General features: G+C 37.0%; 1 protein-coding gene across 1 annotated transcript in view; it reads left to right on the top strand.

The window, feature by feature from the left end:
• The window catches only part of RYR2 (ryanodine receptor 2), a 595,071-nt gene that overhangs the window by 165,886 nt on the left and 411,682 nt on the right, over window positions 1-17,503 (top strand). The window contains exons 11-12 of the mRNA XM_043477303.1: window positions 3,099-3,173; window positions 8,631-8,787. Of these exons, the coding sequence (XP_043333238.1) occupies window positions 3,099-3,173; window positions 8,631-8,787 (232 nt within the window). The remainder of the gene's footprint in view (window positions 1-3,098; window positions 3,174-8,630; window positions 8,788-17,503) is intronic.

Genomic DNA, 17,503 nt, shown 5'->3' with positions numbered 1-17,503 from the left:
GTGCATATTTTTAAAATTCCTATTCAGTAAAATTTCAGTGACTTCTGATTTATGAAGTAGAAGTCTCTTTTTAAAAATTTCGTTACAAATAATATCATTGTCCAGTAGTTTTAGCACACTTTCTTTTTCCTCTTCAGCTGTAACGTTGTTTTGGTTCATTAGTTCAGTAGAGTTAGTGAACAGAAAGCTGAAGACATGCTTTTGAATTCTCTAATCTCTTCAGACAATTCTTTGGTTTGTTGGATTTCATTATTTCTTCAATAATTAAGGATTGTAGGCTACAATCTCTAAAAGTTTACCTGTGCCTCATAAATGTGTTATGAAGTTTTATTAATTTTTGTTAGGGTATAATTTATATTTCCTCTTGACCTATAAGTAATTTAGGAGAGTTTCTTACTTTTCCAAATTGTTGTTTCCTTCATCATTTTAGTATTTATTCCCAAATTTTATTTGTTATGATCAGAAAATATGTGAGTAAATAGCTACACTTAAAAAAAGTCTTATAAAATTTTCTTTATGGCCAAGTATGAGATCTTCATTAAAAGTCTGGGAGAAACAAACACAATATTGTAAAGCTATTATCCTCCAATTAGAAACAAATTTTAAAAAATCTATGTGTGTATCTATCACTATGTACAATATATATTGTACACAAATGCACGTGGACAAACATCTATATTTTGTCACTCATTACCTTTCAAGTACATACCCAGAGATTCTAATTTAATGGTCTGAGAATTGTCTGGAGTTTTTAAAGCTTTCCATGTGATTATAACATACAACCAACACTAAGAATCACTATCCTAATGAAATAATGGTTTTAGTCCAGTGATTCTCAGAGTGTGAACTGGCTGTACCAACATCACCTGGGAACTTGTTAAAAATACAAGTTATTGATTTTACTAAACTGGAACTCTGGGGGCCCAGGAGTGTGTATGGTTTTTGATTTTTATTAGGTTATAATTGCTTTACCCTGTTGTGTTAGTTTCTTGGGTACAGTGAAGTGAATCAGGAATCTGTATACACATAATCCCTTCCCTCTTAAGCATCCTGCCCACCTACCCCATCCTACCCCTCTAGGTCATTACAGAGCTCCAAGCTGAGCTTCCTGTTCTAGACAGCAGCTTCCCACTTCCCACGTCTATTTTACACATGATAGTGTAGATAAAAAAGTGAACGTGTTAGTTGCTCAGCCATGTCCAATTCTTTGGGACCCCATGGATTGTAGCCCCGCAGCCTCCTCTGTCCATGGAATTCTCCCAGCAAGAACACTAGAATGTGTTGTCATTCCCTTCTCCAGGGGATCTTCCCAACCCAGGGATCGAACCCACTTCTCCTGCATTGCAGGTGAATGCTCTGCTCTCTGAGCCACCAGGAAAGCCCATAGTGTACACATGTCAGTGCTAATTCACTCAATTTGCCCCACCCTCTTCTTCCCCTTGTGTCCACTTGTCTGTTTTCTGTCTGTGTCAAATTCCTGCCCTGCAGATTGATTTACCGGTAACGTTTTTCTAGAGTCCCGTATACCTGCCTTAATATACATATTTGTTTTTCTGACTCACTTCACTCAGTGTAACAGACTCTATGTCCCTCTACATCACTAAAAAATGACTCAATTTTGTTCTTTTGTGTGGCTGAGTAATATTCCTTTGTATATATGTACTACAATTTCCTTAGCCATTCATCTTTTGGTGGACATTTAGGTTGCTTCCCTCCAGCAATCTGTATTTTAAAAAACTTGAAAGATGATTCCAGCATTCACTAAAGATTGAGAACTACTGATGCATAACAGTGTTTTGACATTGCGAGTAATCTTGTCCCCAGAAGACATTTCATCTTATCTGGAAGCATTTTAGATTGCCACAACTTAGGTGTTCACGTACAAGTTGTGACTCAAGATGTGGGTCACAACTTGGATGGCTTGTGTTTGTGTGTAGTTGATAGAGGCCAGGGATGTGTCAGACACCCTACAGTGCATGGGATAGCCCCTCACAGCAGAGAATTACCCGCACCAAAGTGTCCGTAGTGCTAGTGTTTAGAAACTGATGTATACTATAGCTTCCCAACTTTGGCTCCCTCTTATGACCAGCTGGGGATTCCAAATTTAGTTTAATTTGGCCAGTGTTAAGGGCAATATGTCAGGATTTTAAAAGCTATCCCCATGATTATATTCACAACCACAATTGAAAATTCTTGCCGAGGACCCTGATCATTAAGGTACCTGAAATTAAGTGCTAATGGATAGATCTGGGTGATCTTGAATTAATTTTACTGTAAAAAGTTAAAAAGTAGTCATTATTACCTCCTGATGTGGTGTAATAGGAAGGCAAACGCCATTTGCTGAAGTGTTCTTGCCAACATTTCTCAACCTTGAACATGAGCAAGTTTCTACATTTTTTAATATAACTACCAACTTAGAGGCAGATGTTAAAAAAACACTGTGAGGATGTCATCAGCAAAGTCAGAAGGTAGAAAGTACTCCAGGACAAATGATAGTAGTTTTTTTTCCCCAACAAATAACTGGTAAGAAGGAAAAAAAATAGGAGAACCGTTCTTAGTTGTTGTTTAGTTGCTAAGTCGTGTCTGACTCTTTGGTGACCCCGTGGACCGTAGTCCACCTGGGTCCTCTGTCTATGGGGTTTCCCAGTCATGAGTAATAGAGTGGGTAGCAATTCCCTTCTCCAGGGGATCTTGCTGACTCAGAGATCGAACTTGGATCTTCTGCTTGGCAGGTGGATTCTTTACCACCAGCCCACCTGGGAAGCTGTAATATATTACACTTCAATAGCACTTAAAACTCAGAACAGAGTACTTTTATAGACTTAAGTTTAATAGTAAAAGTATTCCCTGGGAGAGAGGATGAATGGGATTACAGGGAGTAAATGACAAAGAAATGTGTTTAAATCAATTGTTTATTCAGTTCACTGTTATTACTGTTATTTATATTTCCAGCTATATTCTCTCCTACCAAAAAGTATAGCTTTTACAGTTTATCCAAAGCTTTTCCATTTACTTTCTTTTTTAATTGACTTGAAAAATAGAGTCTAAGAATGCAACGTTAATATTGGGCTTTTTATATTCATATTTTTTTTTGACAGAACTGTTCATTACGAAGGTGGTGCTGTATCCGTTCACGCACGTTCCCTGTGGCGACTAGAGACACTAAGAGTTGCGTAAGTAGAACTTCTGAATACATCCTGATGCTTTGGGTACAAAAGGTTGGGCTGGCCAAAATGCTCGTTTGGGTTTTTCTGTAATATCTTATGGAAACACATCAATGAACTTTTTGGCCAACCCCATATATCTAATGCTCTTGAACTTTTCTGCAAAATGGTCATGCTAACAAACAACACGTAGATGAAACACTGTCTTGTTTTACCTTCCCCCTGCATTTATTTACTGTTCACTAGCCTACATTCACCAGGTAGTAAGCAATGATTTTATACCATCTGCTTTTTTTCTAACCTCATTTGTTTTTGTGTTATCGATTCATCCCAGTCTGTGCCTCTTCTCTTGGCAGGAAGAGCTCCTAGTGCAGGGTGATGTAAGGTTTGGAGTCAGGACAAATTATTTGCAGGCCTGTCACACATTTCAGATCAGGGCTTGATCTGAATCACATTTCAGATTACAAAGGCATATGTAAACCAGTGGGAACTTGAACCCGAATGAGGTGTCAGAGTCATCATGACAAGTCACTATCTTTACTTAAAACTAGCTTGGTAGCCGAGTGAGAAATGTGAATTGAAAACAGACTCACTGTTATACAAACAATGATTATCTTTTTTTTCTGGTGACTTCAAAAAGCTGTCCAGAGATTGACTTTTAGTTACTCTAAGTAAACGCGATTCTGATGATAAGGGTGTCATTTTGAACTATTTTAAATAGAATTTAAATATCAATCAAATTAAAAGAAAAGATTAGAAGGTCATTCCTTTGTCCAGAAAACAGAGTTTCCATGCATTTGTTCTCTGTTATATTACACTTCAAAAATTTATTGATTTAGGGTAATAGACTTTCGTGGATGTGTGTAGGGAACTGTCTTATTATGGAATTGCTGTATTTTATTAACTTGATATTTTGAGGTTAATGATTAAAATAGTTCAGTGGTCTTCAGGGTTTATTTTATTTTATTTTTTTGCTTATGTACTCTGTACAATAATTTCAAAAACTTTGTATTTCCTTGAACATTGCTAGGCTCAACATAGAATTTTTTTCATTATCAGTTTACATGGATGCATGGAATATAACTTACAGTGTATTTTAAGTAGTGACATTTTAAGATAACATGAGTAAACTACTCTCATAAAAGTATCCCATTGACCTTGTGTACTTCTGCAATTTAATACCCATCTTTATTTATTTAAAAATGCTTGAACATGGTCTCTTTAACAGTAAAAAAATATATTGTTCATCTTTCTCATTGAAATCATATTAGTTTTACTCTCCCATGACAGAATTTTACCCCAATCAGATTTTTTAATGATTGATTTTCTGCTCACTCTGTCTACTCCTACTCAACATAAATATGCATGTAAATTAAATTTATTCCTATATTTCCTCTGATTGTAAGTTTGCAACTTTTAAAAAGTGCTCTATGTTAATCCATTATTTATCAATTAATTGATAATACTAAGTTTCTTTCTATATAAATTCACAGTTGGTCAAACCCACTGAAATATTAAAACTGATAAATCTTGAACTTAAAAGTAAGATTTTATGGACAGTGAATCTATCAATGGGATGGAAATAGAAGAGATGACTTATAAAGCAAAAGGAAGAAAGCTCGTAGCCTTTATGTGCTTCATAAATTAGAGAATCTAGGGAAAAGAATTCGTATATTTCTGTAATTTGCCTTGTGTATTATTAAAAATGACAGCTTAATTAGAGATGAAATAGTGCCTTTATAAAACAGATTTCAGATTTTTTTTCACATTTGTAGTCCTACCTATCCTTCATGATTGTGTACTTAAATTATTGTTGTTGTTCTTTTTTTTTTTTTTTTTGAGGAAGACCTGTCCTAAACCTGTCTATCACTTATTAAAAAAAGAAAAAAAAGAAAAGGATAAGAGCTCCTAAAAGTCTGACAAGACTTCCGTTTCATTGTCAGCAATGTTATTGATGAGCTGTAATTACAGAAATACTCTTGAAAGTATCTGAATGGATTTCTCCATTGAAGTTTTTTATTAAAAAGATTTGGTTGCATCTTTGACTTCCTTTGGCATCACTGTAAATGTATAAATTAGATTGCATTCAAATTGCATGTGTTCTTATTATATTCAGTGGTCACGTAATTACTTACTTTTCTTTTACTTTGGAAGTGATATTCAAATTACTGCTTATGTGTATAACAGAACTATATTCCAAAGGTCAATGTTTCTATTGTAATCCTTGGGATACCATATGGTTTTTTTCTCCAGTGAGGTGCCAAACTATATATTTGTTATAATATATGTAGTCCAGTAATTATATGTTTTATATTGCAATCTCATACAAATAACATTAATTGTGTCAAAAGTTTTTCAGTATCATGAACTTTTTAATGAAGTAAGCTTTAATTTGGGAAGTCAAATGTAATAGAAAACACATTCCTATATTATACCCCAATACAAAATTTAAGACTATTATATGTAGGATATATGTTGGCTTCTGTAATAGAAATGATCACTGCAATCATAAATATGCATTATGTATACTTAAAATTCTACTTTCTTATGTTACAAATTAAAAAAAAAATTAACATCCTCATTCCTTTGAGATATTTACAAGTAAATGTAGATAATACATTGGGAATAGTTGTCTAATACGTTAACATAGGGAACTGGTTTATATAACTACTTTATTTCAACTGTTTTCAGTTTTTACTGAAATATTAGTTTCTTGCCCTTGATTCTCCTGTCCTTGTCCTCTTTTCTTTTGGACCATGGACACATGAGATGAGCTAATTTGAGCGCTTGTGAGCTAAAGAAAATGTGCTTAGACTTCACAATATTTGACTGAGAATTGGGCAAGTTCATTCTATTTCTAACAGAATTCCCTTGGTGGATTGAGAAGAGTACTTATATATGTGAACCCTATTAGTTTTGAGCCCAAATAGATTTGAACATGGGATCCAGAATGCTGTCTAGACGTTCTGGTGAAAAGTATGTGTTTCAGGACATACTTACTGACTTTTTGAAAATGAAGTTGTTTTCTCTGGGTAGCATGAGTCATTATTTGATAAAATATTCAAATGCTCCTTGAAATAAAGGAATGGTATTAAAAATAATTGCTTTTTTGTAGCACCTGCAAACAGTACACTTAATTTTATGAGGGGAATACACAAAGCTTTTCTATTACCAGATTAGAAATGCTTTAACATGCTATTATTGGTAAACAAACTTAAATTTCATTTTTAAGGCACTACTATGTTATTATCAGGATTTATTGGTACATGGTTATTATTTTAGTAGGAGGAATTATCCAAAGTAATTATCTTTGTAAACATTTCCATGTAAAACTTGAACTTATTACAGTATCATTCTAGTATTAATTTTCCAGGCTAATATTTCAGGTTAAGAAAAATCCAAGTTAGGGAAACAGCATTCAGTTCAGTTCAGTTGCTCAGTCGTGTCTGACTCTTTGAGACCCCATGAACCGCAGCATGCCAGGCCTCCTTGTCCATCACCCAAACTCATGTCCATTGAGTCGGTGATGCCATCCAACCATCTCATCCTCTGTCATCCCCTTCTCCTCCTGCCCTCAATCTTTCACACCATTAGGGTCTTTTCAAATGAGTCAGCTCTTTGCATCAAGTGGCCAAAGTATTGGAGTTTTATCTTCAACATCAGTCCTTCCAATGAACACCCAGGACTGACCTCCTTTAGGATGGACTGGTTGGGTCGCCTTGCAGTCCAAGGGACTCTCAAGAGTCTTCTCCAACACCACAGTTCAAAAGCATCAATTCTTCAGCACTCAGCTTTCTTTATAGTCCAATAACAGCATAAAATTGACTTAAAGATAATTTGTTGAAACAAAATTGGCATTAATAAATCTACTGCAAATCTAAAAAAATAAATATAGTGTTCATAACTTATAGAACCTAAAAGTTTTTAGTGATTCTGTATGGAAACAAGTTTATTAATTAATAAATCATATTGGAATCCTCTACATATTTATTTTTTATCTGTTTGATTTGTTTGTAGTGGTAAGAGCTTCTCCTGTAATTATCTTTTAAAAATTTATGCTTGTGTGTCTTGTGTTTCATTTTCTGTTTGCCATTGTCATGTGAAGCTTCATGAAATAGTACATTCTTCTTAGAGTATATCTTTCTCATTATAAAGTAATCAACTGTATCCTCTTTATGGGCTTCCCAGGTGGCTCAGTAGTAAAGAACCTGCCTGCCAAGCAGGAGATGCAGGTTTGATCCCTGGCTCCGGAAGATTCCCTAGAGAAGGAAGTGACAACCCACTCCAGTAATCTTGACTGGGAAATCCTATGGACAGAGGAGCCTGGCGGGTTACCGTCCATGGGGTCGCGAATGAGTTGGACATGACTTAATAACTCCACAATAACAATAATATCTCCTTTATCCTTTTTGTCTTGAATTTTAATTTGTCTGGTAGCAATTTTGCCATCATTATTTTCTCTTGGTTTTATGGGCATGGTGAATCTTTCTTATTTTTACCTTATTGAAAAAAAAATTTGATTTTTACCACATTTCTTATCATTGCTAGGAGGCTGTCTTTGCTTTGCACACTAGCATGATAACTGAAAGTCTCCATTATCGGAACTTGGTTTCCACTCTTTACCATAGTGAGGGCAAGGTTCTGTTATATATAGGTTTCAGCTAACATAGTTCTGTACAATGTGAGAATGGTCTGTATCTTCATTTTTCTTTTCTTCTCTATTTGAAATCCACTGTTTTTAAAAGCAGATTTTGATAATCACAATTTTGCTTTTTACTTTTTTTCTGCAACTTTAGTTTTCATTTTCTGTGCTTTACATGCACTTTTTCTTGCTTTTTTTTCTCTTGACCCTATTCAGATTTAGTTTCTTCATTTGTCTCTTTTGTTCCCTGAATTTTGTTGACATCATTGTTCCATATTATTAAAATTTAAAGCATAAGATGAGATTTCTTTTTCTCAGATAAATGTCTAATTCAGTTTGTATATATGAATTCCAGTTAACATAATTAGGCATTAACTTTAGTACCACTCGCCTTCAAATCTGTTCAAATCCAACAAAAAACTAGTAAATCCTAGTTTATGAGTTTTATGAGTTTAAAGTGCCATTTTAATCTCATAATGTCTTTGTGACTAGTGATTAGAAATTAACTCAGAACACAAGTTCTTAGTCATCTTAGTAGTGTTTGGTGTGGATAGTATTACATTTAATGTCAGAAGACCTTGAGATAAATTTTGCTTCTACTTATTATTATCTACGTGACATTGAATGTTACCTATAACCATTCCAAATAACCATTTTGTTATTTATGAAATAAAAACACTGCCACCATCATAAGGTTTTTGGAAACACTCAAGAGGACAGTGTACGTAAAACCTCCTTTTTCATCGTCTGACACATACATTTTAATTACTGTTTCTCCTGTCATTGTGTTTGCTCTTGGATCAAGTCTTAACATTTTTTGTTAGGTGGAGTGGAAGCCACATAAGATGGGGACAACCTTTTCGACTACGCCATGTCACAACAGGAAAATACTTGAGTCTCATGGAAGACAAAAGCCTTCTACTCATGGACAAAGAGAAAGCTGATGTCAAATCAACTGCATTTACCTTCAGATCTTCCAAGGTAAGATGGATATAATTTTGGATTTCCCACTGCATTTCTTTTGATGTTAGAAATGCAAAGAAAAATGATGTATGTTTTACACAAATTTCTAAATTCCCAGTTACTCTTCTATTCCTTCCTCTTCAGTCAAATCCGTTTCCTCAACCAGTAAAACCTGCCCAGGTGTTTCACTTGGTTTATCGTTATTTGGTTATTTCCATGTAGCATATCCTTCCAACTCCTTTTAGTTTTCTTAGGCATCGACAGTGCAGTAAGCACAGACCTTGCACTGCTGTGGCATAACAGTGTGAGGGGCACATCAGCAGAACCTTTTCCTCGCAGGCTCGGTTACATATCTGCTCCTACATACAGACCTTTCTTCTTAGGTCTGTTGAATCCTGTGTAAGGACAAAACATCTAAGAATGTCCTTCGATCTTTCATGAGAATTCCTCTGAAGTAGATGTTGAGTAGAATAGACAAAATAAGTGCACATCAAAGTCAGGTTGAAATGCTGGTGCACAGTTAGACTCTCTCAGTACCTGATGTGTTTGTGTGTGTGTGTGTGTGTGAGCTGAGTCGTGTCTGACTCTTTGTGGTCCTATAGTCTGTAGTTGAGTTGTGTCTGACTTTTTGTGGCCCCATAGACTGTAGTCCACCAGGCTCCTTTGTCCGTGGAAATCTCCAGGCAAGGATAATGGAGTGGGTTGCCACTTCCTGCTTCAAGGGATCTTCTCGACCTAGGGATCAAACCTGTGTCTCTTATCCAGGTCTCTTACATCTCCTGCGTTGGCAGACAGGTTCATTACCACTAGCGCCGCCTAGGAAGCCGTAGTACCTGATGAGATTCCCAGCTCACCGACCCCACCATGCAGTGGATTGCTAACCATGCCTCAGCAAAACAGCACATGTCCTGAATAGTCAAGTGTCTCAGGAAAGCTGAAAATCGCTTATTCATTTGACATATGCCAAGTGTCTGCTGTGTGCCTTTTTAAGATAATTGTATATTTCTGTCCTTAAGTTAAAGATTATTGTGAAATTTGGGCATTGTGTTAGAAATGGTATTGAATTACTGGTTAGCTTTGTCTCAGAGATGCATAACTTTATGCCCGTGTCACAGATAAAGGTATGTTTGAGCAAGACCAGAACTAACTCTGAAAAGATAGTAGCCTGAGTTTACATCTCTAATACCATGCTCTCACTTCTCTTGCTTTGGAAGACACAGAATGGTGGAAGATGCTTCTGATTTGGTGAGTTCTCCCGTTTTCCAGGAACGACATCCAGTGTAGGTCCCTATTCATTCTGGTGGAAACAGACAAGGCTGGTCAGTTCCAGTGGATAATCTGAGACAGGATCAGCATTTATAGTTGTTATAGGGACCCACAGGGGAGCTCTGAAGGGGGGAGTACTTGGGTGGACTTTCTTTAGTTGGAAAGCTCAGTTGATCACATTGTGAACAGACTTGGTGCCAGTGGGCTTCTTCCTCAAGACTTTCACCACAGAGGTGGGAATTTACTGGTTTATCCACTGATATCCCTCAGTCCAGAAAGACAAAAAAATTCAGCCTGCCAAAGATGATCAGTTATCTGATGGTGAAAGCCCTTTTCAAGAAAAAAAGATGGCAGAAAATTGGAAAAGTGCAAAGAAATGCATGACATCCCAGCAAAATGTATCTACTGAAATAAAATCCCAGAGAAGGGGAAAAATATGAACATGCAAATTACATTGAAATAACATTAGAAATTTTTCCAAGACATGGCAGTTAAAAAGGTAAATATATATCTAACAAAAACTGGAGGTGAAAGAAGAAAAGTAAAAGGTGTTCTGATTGCTTCCAGTAAAACAGTGATAAGTCAAATAATATTTTCTAAAAATTTCAAAATCAAGTAACAAACAAGATATTTCTGAGTAAAAATCCAAACATTCAACTGTAGTAAAATTTATTGAACGAAGGTAGTGGAAGAAAGGGAAGTCTGTAAAAGAAAGGAAGTGGACATTTTCCCACGCAGAACGTATGAGGGCTGACTTGATCTCAACTGGGAGCAGGGGAGAGATGCTGATAGTACATGGCTTCCTAAGCCTTGTTTCAGGCACTGGGAAGCAGGGACCCCTTTTCCCCTAAATCCTTCGCCTTTTAAAGATGATAATTGCTACCATTCTGTGATTCTTGGTAGGTCTACAGTTTGAGCTGAGTATTTTCTGTAAGTGATCTCACTGAGAAACAGGATCCCCATTTTACAGATGGAAAAACTAAAGGCAGGAGAGATGAGTCACTTGTCCACCTTCTATGGATAGTCACTTAGCTGGGTGTATAGAAGAGCTGGTGAACATGAGGTTAACCCTGCTCCAAACCACTGCCCAGGGTGAGTTTCAATAACCAGGCCTGATCTCCAGGTCTGGAACCCTGTACTGGCTAGTCACTCATTCACCTCCAAGGCTGTCAGAGCTGCCCCAGGATCTCATGTAGTGAAGCACTTTCTTATCCGCTCTACAGGCTCCCAGGCAGCTGCCAGACGCTATTGTCTAATTGTGGTCTCCTCAGTTCCTGTTATTGCTGGAGAAATCTGAAATTCATCTTTCTCTTTTCATTATTTCTCTAACAATCATATTCCTATAGTCTTCAGAAATCCTATTTTGCTATAGAAAGCTGAATACCTCCACAATCTTTCTCTTTTCATTCTTTCTACTATAACAGTCCTACTTCTCCAGGAGGCAAATGGATGCCTCTAGCTTTTTTAGACTCCAAAATCACTGCAGATGGTGACTGCAGCCACGAAATTAAAAGATGCTTACTCCTTGGAAGGAAAGTTATGACCAACCTAGACATCATATTAAAAAGCAGAGACACTACTTTGCCGATAAAGGTCTATCAAGTCAAAGCTATGGTTTTTCCAGTAGTCATGTATGGATGTGAGAGTTGGACTATAAAGCAAGCTGAGTGCAGAAGAATTGATGCTTTTGAACTGTGGTGTTGGAAAAGACTCTTGAGAGTCCCTTGGACTGCGTGGAGATCCAACCAGCCCATCCTAAAGGAGATCAGTCCTGCGTGTTCATTGGAAGGATTGATGTTGAAGCTGAAACTTCAATACTGTGGCCACCTGATGTGAAGAGCTGACTCATTTGAAAGACCCTGATGCTGGGAAAGATTGAAGGCGGGAGAAGAAGGGGACAACAGAGGATGAGATGGTTGGATGGCATCACCAACTCAATGGACATGAGTTTGGGTAAACTCCGGGAGCTGGTGATGGACAGGGAGGCCTGGCGTGCTGCAGTCCATAGGGTTGCAAACAGCTGGACATGACTGAGCCACTGAACTGAACTGAACTGAGCAAAATAGGGTCTGGGTTATTCCTACAGAAATGCAAATACAAAACAGACACGTATATTAACATTTCAAAATGTCTTGCATACATGCCTCCATTGATCTAGCAACATTCTATATAAGTGCATTTTAAATGAGAGGGGTTTTCTTACAGAAATAAAATAAAACTGTGCATATTACCTTTATCATTCCTTGCCATGGCAAAAAAAAAAAAAAAACTTGGTAAAGACTCAAATGTTTAACAAATATTAATAGAGTTGGTAACTTAGTGGTATTAGCTATGAGAATATTGATTTGGAAAGATATCCATCATAATATTGTTGAGTAAAAAAAGCAAATTAGAATGCAATTTAAAATCTTACCTTTTTTTAAAAGTGAAGAAAAAGACCCCAGTGTATGTTTGTATATGATTATATGTTAGATGTGAAAAATCTGCACTAATTTTTTAATTTTGACTGCTTTAGAAAGATCGAAATGGAGGAGGCAGGAGAAAGAAGAAAGGATTTGGAGGTTGAGGTTAGCAAATGCAAACTATTATGTAGAGAATGGATAAACATCAAGGTCCTACTGTACAACAGGGAACTATATTTAAACTCTTGTGATAAACCATAATGGAAAAGAATATGAGAAAGAATGTGCATATATATGGAACTGAATCATTTTGCTATACAATGAGAATTAACACAACATTGCAAATCAACTATACTTCAATAAAATATAAAAACTAAAACTAAAACTAAAACTAAAAAACAGATCAAAATGGAAGGTATATGAGAATATGAGTGCAAGGGGAAAGATTTTATTTAACTTAAAAAAGAAATCTCTGGTTGTTTTGCCTGTTATGATAGCCATTTTTCCTTTGTAACAAAAAACTCTGTTAAAAAATTCAGCCATTGCACTGACATATTTGGACATAAGTTTTGTGCACATTTTAAATTTCTTTCTTTATGGGGAGACCTCGAATCAGAAATACTGACTCAAAAGCTATGAATATTTTCAAAATCTAGAAACAGTTCTCATCCAAAGCAATAGCTTTTGAAACATTTCCCCATAAATATCTCTGCTTTTGTTATGTCAGTGTTATTATAGTTTGCATATGAAGAATTTTTACTGACCAGATTCTTCTGTGGTCTCTGCTCAGAGGTTCTGTTTCTGGGTTTTGGTGATTGCATACTGTCATAGCTGACGCTGAAAAAACAGAGAACTGAAATTTCAATATTGCCTTTTAATGAACTGTTTGCATGCATATGTGCACGCTAAGTTGCTTTAGTCATGTTTGACTCTCTGCGACCCCATGGACTGTAGCTTGCGAGGCTCCTCTGTCCATGGGATTCTCCAGGGAAGAATACTGGAGTGAGTTTCCAAGCCCTCCTCCAGGAGATCTTCCCAACCCAGGGATCACACCCAGGTCTCTTAAGTCTCCTGTACTGACAGGTGTGTTCTTTACCCCAGCACCACCTGGGAATCCCAATGAGCTGTTTGATTTCTCTAAAACTGCTCTCCTGTATTGAGCTCACATTCATGGAACCACTCTAATACACAGGTTGCTAATAACACACTATCAATTTGTGAATAACATGGTTGAGATTCATGAAAACAGAGGTGAAATCAAGGAGGACATTTTTTTAATTTATTTTATTGAAGTATACTTGACTTCGTGTTATGTTGTTTTGTGCTGTATAGCGAAATGATTCAGTTGTACATGTCATATACATTACTTTTCATATTCTTTTCCATTATGATTTATCACAGGATACTGAATGCAGTTCCTTGTGCTACACAGTAGGACTTATTGTTTGTCCATCCTATACATAATAATTTGCACTTGCTAATCCCAAACTACCAATTCATCCCTTCCCCACCCACTCCCCCTTGGCAACCACAAGTTTGTCTCTATGAATGTGAGTCTGTTTCTGTCCCGTAAATAAGGTCATTTGTATCATGATGGTGTGATCACTCACCTAGAGCCAGATATCCTGGAATGTGAAGTCAGGTGGGCCTTAGAAAGCATCGCTACGAACAAAGCTAGTGGAGGTGATGGAATTCCAGCTGAGCTATTTCAAATCCTGAAAGATGATGCTGTGAAGGTGCTGTACTCAATATGCCAGCAAATTTGGAAAACTCAGCAGTGGCCACAGGACTGAAAAAGGTCAGTTTTCATTCCAATCACCAAGAAAGGCAATGCCAAAGAATGCTCAAACTACCGCACAATTGCAGTCATCTCACACGCTAGTGAAGTAATAATTAAAATTCTCCAAGCCAGGCTTCAGCAATATGTGAACTGTGAACTTCCAGATCTTCAAGCTGGTTTTAGAAGAGGCAGAGGAACCAGAGATCAAATTGCCAACATCTGCTGGATCATAGAAAAAGCAAGAGAGTTTCAGAAAAACATCTATTTCTGCTTTATTGACTATTTCAAAGCCTTTGACTGTGTGGATCACAATAACTGTGGAAAATTCTGAAAGAGATGGGAATACCAGACCACCTGACCCGCCTCTTGAGAAACCTATATGCAGATCAGGAAGCAACAGTTAGAACTGGACATGGACCAACAGACTGGTTCCAAGTAGGAAAAAGAGTACGTCAAGGCTGTATATTGTCACCCTGCTTATTTAACTTTTATGCAGAGTACATCATGAGAAACGCTGGGCTGGAAGAAGCACAAGCTGGAATCAGGATTGCTGGGAGAAATATCAATAACCTCAGATATGCAGATGACACCACCCTTATGGCAGAAAGTGAAGAGGAACTAAAAAGCCTCTTGATGAAACTGAAAGAGGAGAGTGAAGGAGTCGGCTTAAAGCTCAACATTCAGAAAACTAAGATCATGGCATCTGGTCCCATCACTTCATGGCAAATAGATGGGAAAACAGTGGAAGCAGTGTTAGACTTTATTTTTTTGGGCTCCAAAATCAATGCAGATGGTGATTGCAGCCATGAAATTAAAAGACGCTTACTCCTTAGAAGGAAAGTCATGACCAACCTAGATAGCATATTAAAAAGCAGAGACATTACTTTGTCAACAAAGGTCCGTCTGGTCAAGGCTATGGTTTTTCCCAGTGGTCATGTATGGATGTGAGAGTAGGACTGTGAAGGAAGCTGAGCACTGAGGAATTGATGCTTTTGAACTGTGGTGTTGGAGAAGACTCTTGAGAGTCCCTTGGACTGCAAGGAGATCCAACCAGTCCATCCTGAAGGAGATCAGTCCTGGGTGTTCATTGGAAGGACTGATGCTGAAGCTGAAACTCCAATACTTTGGCCACCTGATGCGAAGAGTTGACTCATTGGAAAAGACCCTGATGCTGGGAGGGATTGGGCGCAGGAGGAGAAGGGGACGACAGAGGATGAGATGACTGGATGGCATCACTGACTGTATGGACATGAGTTTGAGTAAACTCCGGGAGTTGGTGATGGACAGGGAGGCCTGGCGTGCTGTGATTTATGGGGTCGCAATGAATCAGACACGACTGAGTGACTGAACTGAACTGAACTGTATCATATTTTAGATTCAACATGTAAATAATAGCATATGGTATTTGACTTTCTCTTTCTGACTTACTTCTGTTAGTATGATAATCTCTAGGGCCATGCATGTTGCTGCAAATGGCATTCATTGTTTTTATGGCTGAGTAGTATTCCATTGTGTGTGTGTGTGTGTGTGTATGTGTGTGTGTGTGTGTGTGTGTACCACATCTTCTTTATCCATTCAGCTGCTGAGGGACATTTAGGTTGTTTCCATATCTTGGCTACTGTGAATAGTGCTCCTATGAAAATAGGAGTCCCAGTATCTTTTTGAACTAGAGCTTTTCTGGATAAATGCCCAGAAGTGGGATTGCTGAATGGTATGGTAACTCTGGGGGCTTCCCTGGGGGCTCAGCAGTAAAGAATCCATCTGCAGTGCAGGAGATGGGGGTTTGATCCCTTGGAGGAGGGCACGGCAGCCCACTGCAGCATTCTTCCCTGGAGAATCCCATGGACTGAATTGACTGGGAGGCTGTAGTCCACAGCGTCTCGAGGAATCAGTTGTGTCTGAAGCAATTGCGCACGTGGAAACTCTTATTTTTAATTTTTTGGGGAAATCTTATTTTTAAAATCACAGAGTTTTCATTTTAAAATCATTGACAGATTATGTAATACAGTGTTTTCTATGAAGTCAAGACAGTAACTCTATTATTTCTAAATTACTTTGTTCTATTATATATAATGTGTAATCATTATAGAAGATTTTAAAAAGAAATAATGCAAAAATATGGTAAGGGGTAAATTAAAATTGTGTACTATCCATCACTCAGAAACAACTATTGAGTGTATGTATTTCAGTCTTTAACAACTATATGCATATTTTTATACTAATAGGGCTACATATTAAAATTAAAAATTAAAATTAAAAAGTAAAAATTATTCATGATGAAAGGTGCAATTGCATAATAAAAAAGCATGAACTTAAAACTAAAATAGAGTAAAAGTACAGTTCTTAATTATAGATGACATAATATGTTTTTAAAATAAAATACTGTTTATATTTTTAACATTTTAGAGAAGATGATATAGGTAAACAGTTTCTTTCATCCTTTTGTTAAGCATTATACTTGGCTATGGTCCCTCGTCTTTGAATAAATAATCACGTTTTCTTAAAGGTGTATGATTCTTGTTTTCCCTTAATGCCACTGACAAGCTGAAAATGCTTGCTATATTTTTGTATATTTTTGCTATATCCAATGAAAATAATGAGTACTTATATCTCTGGAAGGCAAAAATATGTGTGTAAGATATTTCTTTGGTTCTTGGTGTACTTTGAGTATACAAGTAATAAATGACTATTGGTTGACATAATTACTATGTTGTAAACCAAGTTTTTATTACTGGTGAAAAATTAAACTTTTTTTAGAACAGTTGAAAATACCAACTTTTATCTTAGAATCGAGGGTATGGTTTTAGGAATTCTGAAGAAAATCACCTCTTAAGGACCCTTATTTTACATTAGCGTTCCCTTACCTATGATTGTGTGGAACTGCTTTGAAAGTATATTCTATATATTTGAAAACATTAAGATGTTTCTGGGCTTCCCTCATAGCTCAGTTGGTAAAGAATCCACCTGTGATGCAGGAGACCCTAGTTCAATTCCTGGGTTGGGAAGATCTGCTGGAGAAATTATAGGCTACCCACTCCAGTGTTCTTGGACTTCCCTTGTGGCTCAGCTGGTAAAACTGGTAAAGAATCCACTTGCAATGTGGGAGACCTGGGTTCAATCCCTAGGTTGGGAAGATCCTCTGGATAAGGGAAAGGCTACCCACTCGAGTATACTGGCCTGGAGAATTTCATGGACAGTATAGTCCATGGGGTCCCAAAGAGTTGGACATGACTGAGTGACTTTCACTTCACTTCATTTCAAGATCATTCTTACTTAAAATTTTGTG

This window comes from Cervus canadensis, chromosome 8 (assembly GCF_019320065.1).
Source record: "Cervus canadensis isolate Bull #8, Minnesota chromosome 8, ASM1932006v1, whole genome shotgun sequence".
In the NCBI taxonomy this organism is placed as follows: Eukaryota; Metazoa; Chordata; class Mammalia; order Artiodactyla; family Cervidae; genus Cervus; species Cervus canadensis.
The sequence above is the reverse complement of the archived record's forward strand: the minus strand, read 5'-3'. Positions and strand labels throughout refer to the sequence as shown.